The 6,000-nt window shown below is 39.9% G+C and overlaps 1 protein-coding gene across 2 annotated transcripts in view; it reads right to left on the bottom strand.

Moving 5' to 3' along the window:
* Nucleotides 1–3,837: 3,837 nt before the first annotated feature.
* Nucleotides 3,838–6,000, bottom strand: part of GYPC (glycophorin C (Gerbich blood group)) — an 88,900-nt gene continuing 86,737 nt past the window's right edge. The window contains exons 2-3 of one of the 2 annotated variants that reach the window (XM_027854762.1): nt 5,416–5,457; nt 3,838–4,520 (exon numbers count right to left, since the gene is read on the bottom strand). In XM_027854762.1, the coding sequence (XP_027710563.1) occupies nt 4,324–4,520; nt 5,416–5,457 (239 nt within the window). In that variant the 3' untranslated portion in view covers nt 3,838–4,323. The remainder of the gene's footprint in view (nt 4,521–5,415; nt 5,458–6,000) is intronic. The other variant, XM_027854763.1, reaches the window with a different exon arrangement.

Here is a 6,000-nt window from a genome sequence, read left to right as displayed (position 1 = left end):
GTAGCTTCATATATGCCACAAGTAGCAACATATGTGCATGGGATATGGTATTAATCATATTTTGCTATTATTTTAAGTCTTTCATGCATCTGTTAATAATACCTTCTTAAGTAGACTGTAAGTTCCTTAAGAGAAAGAAAAATGTCTCTTTTTTTGTATCTTGCATGCTGGCAACTAGTAAAGCAGGGCTGGGTATACAGTAAATGCTCAATAAAGACTTGACTTGGAGTAGACCAGATTGAATTGACTAAAAAGTTAATATTACTGTCTCAGGGAGGAGGGAGGGGAAGGAGGGAGGGAACTCCAAACTTAAAAAAAAAACCCAAATGTTAAAAATTGTCTTAACATGTAATTGGGGACAAAAAATATTATTTAAAAAAGGATGTATGTATACATATAGATAAAGATATGTGTGTGTATGTAAAGGTACCTTTTTCTTTTTCCTTCCTGGCATGGAACAAAAATCTAGCTGGCATGATATTTCTAGTTGATCCTATAACCAATGGCGTTCTTTGGAAATTGTTGGAAATGTTCCCATAGATTCAGAAGTCCCCATCTGCAAGACTTTCCTGTTGATTTGAGCGACTGCATCTGTTCTCAATTGTGCATTCAGAACTCGCTGGGAATGAACTGATTTTCACAACATTCCTTTACAATGCTAGGAGGGAGCACAGGCAGAAGAACTTATGAGGGAAAGTCTATCGGAGTTCTGGGTTCTGCCATTTCAGCATGGAAACTTAGAAAGGACTCAGGGATCATTGGGAGATAATGACCCACAATGTCTACTATTTACTGTTGGAAACAGGAAGCCAGTTTCAGGAGTTGCACCAGCTCTGGAGTAAGAGGACCTGAGGATTCAGATGCCATCTCACATGCTCACTACCTGTTGTGAACTTAGGCAATTTATTCATCCTACCTAGGTTTCCATTAGGGGCACCTGGGGGGCACCTGGGCCTGGAGTCAAGGAGACCTGAGTTCAAATCTGGCCTTAGATACTTACTAGCTGTGTGACCCTGGGCAAGTTACTTAATCCTTGTCAACCTCAGTTTCCTCATCTGTAAAATGGGGATAATAATGGCACCTATCTCCCGGGGTTGTTATGAGGATCAAATAAGATAATAATTGTTAAGCACTTAGCACAGTGCCTGGCATGTAGTAAGTGCTATGTAAATGTTAGATGATGATACTTATCCATTCTTTTATCTATAAGTAAGGGGGTTGGACTAGAGGGCCCCCGGTTTCTCTTCCAAGTGCTAGATCAATGATTCTAGTTTTTTATAGCCTAACCTCACTTCTCCCAATTTTCCACAGACCCACATCACATTTAGGGTTTAGAAAATGAAAATACCAGGAAGCAAACAGACCCAAGCAAAGGCTAAGTTCTGAATGGGCTGGGCAGATTCCAGGCTAGATTAAAAAAAATAGTAATGGAAATCAACAGATGGGGATGGGGTGAGGAGACGAATTTTTCAAGAACCCTGCCAGGGGCTCCTTCTTTCCAATGAGATTTCTTACAACTTTGAGGAGAATACACTTTTTTAAACGAACATTAGGGAATTTCCCTTCATTGTCCTAAAAGGCAACACCAGGCACCCATTTATAGAATCATAGGACTTGTAGAAAGGAGGACTGGAGCTCATTTAGTCTCATTCTGCAGATGAGAAAAGGAAAGCTCAGGAAGAGGAAGTGACCTGTTTAAACTGACACAGGGTCTTGTACTCTGATCTTTGTACCATGGTGTTGACCACTCTCATCTCTATCACCCCTTCCACATGGTTTTCTTGTTTATCCCCGAGTGGGCTTATCCATCACTGACTGGGGTTAAGCAAATAAGAAGAACACTTGCTTCCTGTCTGTGACCGGAAGGAAGATTGACAGATTCATGAAGGCTGTAGAACACAGAACCTCCTTTAGATTCTGAAAGTACCCTGGCACCTGGAGGCCACTAGGTGGCGCAGTGGATAGAGCATTGGGCCTGGAATCAGAAAGCCCTGAGTTCAAATTCAATCTCAGACCAGACTTACTAGCTGTGTAACCCTGAGCAAGTCACTTAACTTCTATTTACCTCAGTTTCCTCAACTATACAATGGGAATAATAAAAGCACCTATCTCCCCGAGTTGTTGTAAGGATTAAATGAGATAATATTTGTAAAGCTCTCAGCACAGTACCTGGCACATAATAGACACTTTTTTCTTTCCTTTCTTCTGGCTCCAGCGGCTTTCGAAAGACCAGCTGAGAGACTCAGCAAGATCGAGAGTCATTGATAGATTGATTTCTTAACTTTGTTATGTATCCAAAACTATAGTTATTAATTTTCTTATTTAAAAAGTGTTGCTATATTATTACTTTCTAATTTTTTCTTTGTTAAAAGGGATGACTCACTAGGTAGAGGAAGAATATATTCAGAAATGAAGATGATATAAAAAGATACTGTAATTAAAATATACTGCTGTAGATAATATTTGTTCATTCACATATATTTATATTGTATATGTGTACATACACACATATACATATATGGAGAGAGAGAGAGAGAGAGAGAGAGATCTTACTAATACGAATAACTGAAGTTTGGTCTTGAGTAATGAATTATTTGGGGCCAGAACAATTTATAAAACCTAGCTTGTAAGACATGGAGAGTCTGTGATCTTACACTGATGAAATCAGAGACCTTGGAAGTCCTGACATTGTACATTTGTGACAACATTTGAGAGGCTATCTGGCACATGACATAAAGCTCCAATCTCATAGACAGGAAATCCTGCCTCTCAGACATAGTAGCTGTGTTACCATAGGTGAATCACTCAATCTCTCATTGTGCTAGAAAACTCTTTAGGACAATATGAAAGGGTTAGTGACCTATGTTAGTGGAAAGATTTTGCACACCATGAGTGTTCTGCTCACGGATGAAATCACAGGCCTGGACAAAAAAATAATCTTTTGTGTTTCTCTGTTCTGTTCATATACATACTCTTTAGTATGTGCCGTGGATATCATGAAAGATCAAGTCTAACAGTTACATTAAGGGATGACTTTAGGACCAGAAAGATGACAGAGGCTGAGTCTATGTGGTACCAACACAATTACCATGAAATCACAGATTTGTAGCTGGAAAGGACCTCAGAGACCATCTCTGGTGCAACCACTTCATTAAAATGATCTATAAACCTTCATCTATAAATAGGTGAAGAAACTGAGGCCTAGGAAGGTTAAGTGACATCTGAGAAAAAGGCAAAATCATTTAATGTCTCATACGTACAATGCTCCAAAAACTCCAGTAACTGGTTGGGTCAACAGAATCACCTTGATTTTGTTGTATCATGGATGCCCAATGCTAATGTTAAATGAAGAAGTGAAAAGGTTCCTTCTGTGAATCCTGGTACTAGTGATCACAGTGAAAAAGACTCAGACCAGAGAACTTTCACTCCATTTGCAACCCAGTAGAGTGGGACATCTCAGATCTTGTTTCCTGAGAATGTCATTCCTTTTCCATCCTTGGTAAATGCTTAGCCAAGATTCACATATATTCACCCTGGTGGTTTGTGATTCTGCCATATACCAGTAACTTCCTTCTCTTAAGAGGCCACTTGAGTCCAGACAATCACCCTACCCCACCCCCTTTTATTTTTAGGGATCATTTTTTCTTAAATTTCTGTTCCATGCTGTTGGCAGAGTGTACTAGGCTTTGTAAATATCTAAAATGGAAACTGACCCACCCAATATAGTTAATGTTAAAAGTAAGAAACAAACAACACAAGAGAGATGAGAAAAGTCCCTGACAGGGCACTGAGCCGTGTTTTCTGTTTTTCCATATAATCACAATGTTATCTGGTTCATAATGTTCTGTTACCATTTAAAATTTATTTCCAATAGCTCTGCTATATATCAATGGGACATGCGCATCCTCTGCTGTTAAGGTATCCTTTTTTTTTTTTTGCATTGGCACCTGTTGTTTTTCCTAAATGTCAAGGACTGACATTTGATATCATTATGCCCTGTCAGTATATTAATGATTAAATTTCCCATTCCACTCCCTCCCCTACCCCATGTCCCTGCTCCCACGACATTGAATTTAACGGTGACCATCTGTATTGCAAATGAAATCAATAACCCCCAATCTGGCATTCAGTTCTCCCTGAAAAAAGAAAATGGCCACGAAATGGGGGTGGTGGCAGCTGCAGCTTCCCCTCAAAATGGCCATATCACTGGGGCTTTCCTGTTTCCCAGATGTAGTATTGTGAGGTGTATCCTCCATGGTGGGGAACATTAAGAAAATCTCTGTGTGGTGACTTTTTTTTTGGTGGGGGAATCATTCCTGTTTCTCAAATGAAATATTCTTTTTTGCTCTCATCTCCAGGTTCCTCAAGGGTTGGGTCGTTTTTCAGGGCTTCTTCCGCACTCTCTGCAAACTCAGTTCCCTTGTCTTCATTTGTGTAGTAGGTGCCCTTGTGCCGGCACGTGTAATGCAGAATTACAAGCAGGAGGCAGATGAGGACAAAGACCACAGCAGCAATCACAACTGCGTGAAACAAAGAACCACAAATGAGCAAGCTATTGTATATGATATGCTTGGCAAGCCTTAAAGTTCTATGTAAATGTCAGATATTATTTTATTTATTTTTAATCATTTTGAATTTTATTTTAAAAATTCTAAATTTAGTAAAGATCAAATAAAATCAGATTTTATGTAGTAAGTAGAGCATAAAAAGAAAATTGTATATAAAATACCAAGAGAGATAGAGACAGACAGATAGAGATAGAGAGACAAAGACAGAGGCAAAGAGAAAGAAATAAAAACAGAGAGTAAGAGAGACAGGGTGGGTGGGAGACAGAGAGTCATAGAAGGACAGAGACAGACAGAACCAGAGAGACAGAATTCCAAGGCTAGAGCTTTGTGATCTCCATGACTATATAGCTGATGATTGTCAAGGTCAGTATGAGAAACTTGAGGGGATAAATCTTTGTTGGTCAGGTAGGGATAGAGATAAGCACCAAAGATAGCACTGCTCCCCTAGGCCTGAGAGTCTAAGGCAAGAGTGGCGAACCTGAGGCCTCGAGGCCACATGTGACCCTCTAGGTCCTCACGTGTGGCCCTTTGACTAAATCCAAACTTCACAGAACAAATTCCCTGAATAAATGGATTTGTTCTGTAAAATTTAGACTACGTCAAAAGGCCACACCCAAGGACCTAGAAGGCCATATGTGGCCTCGAGGCTGCAGGTTCCCCACCCATGGTCTAAGGTATAAGGTGATAGAACTGACTATAGTTCCTGGAAATTTTCAAAAGTAGAATGGGTAAATGGTACAGGGGGTACCAAAGCCAAAACTGGAATTTTGTCCTGTCTAGGAGGTAGATATGGGGAAGGGATGCTGAAAGCAAGGTTAAAGTTTCTTTTCTCAGAGAACTTACTCACCTGCAATGATGATGATGTCATTCCCCGGACTGGTATCTCCTGCTGGGAAGAGAGAGCACAAGGGCCCAAGATAGATTACATAAATATGGTTGAATGGAGAGAAATCATCCATCCATTGGTACTTTCCATCTTCTTTTTACCACCATCAACCTCGCCTTAAAACTAAGTATGGGGCTTCTCCTGAGATTTTTGAACACCCTTCCTCAATTGTCCTGCCCTGCCCTGTTCTGGGGTCCATAACATTCTGTAGGAAGGAGGGGACAGGAAGAATAACACTAATAATGGGTGAAGTATCATCTATCTTGGAAAGGGTACTGGACTGGAGATTATCAGATACGGGTTCAAGTCTCAGCATTGCCCCTGATTAGCTAATTAGCCATATTCTATGTTTCCAAAATAAGACTTTAATAGGAATATACATTTATAAAACACTTCACTTAAGTTATCTCATTCGAGCTTCCCAAAAGCCTGCTGAGGTAGCTACTATAATTATTGTTAAGCTCTTTTTATAGATGAGGAAACTGAAATTCAAGGAGTTTAAATGACTCATCCAGGATTACACAACCATTGAGTGTAAACCACAGG

The sequence above is a fragment of the Vombatus ursinus genome, unplaced genomic scaffold (assembly GCF_900497805.2).
Source record: "Vombatus ursinus unplaced genomic scaffold, bare-nosed wombat genome assembly UNPS02010548.1, whole genome shotgun sequence".
Classification (NCBI taxonomy): Eukaryota; Metazoa; Chordata; class Mammalia; order Diprotodontia; family Vombatidae; genus Vombatus; species Vombatus ursinus.
This window is presented reverse-complemented; position numbering and strand designations above follow the sequence as displayed.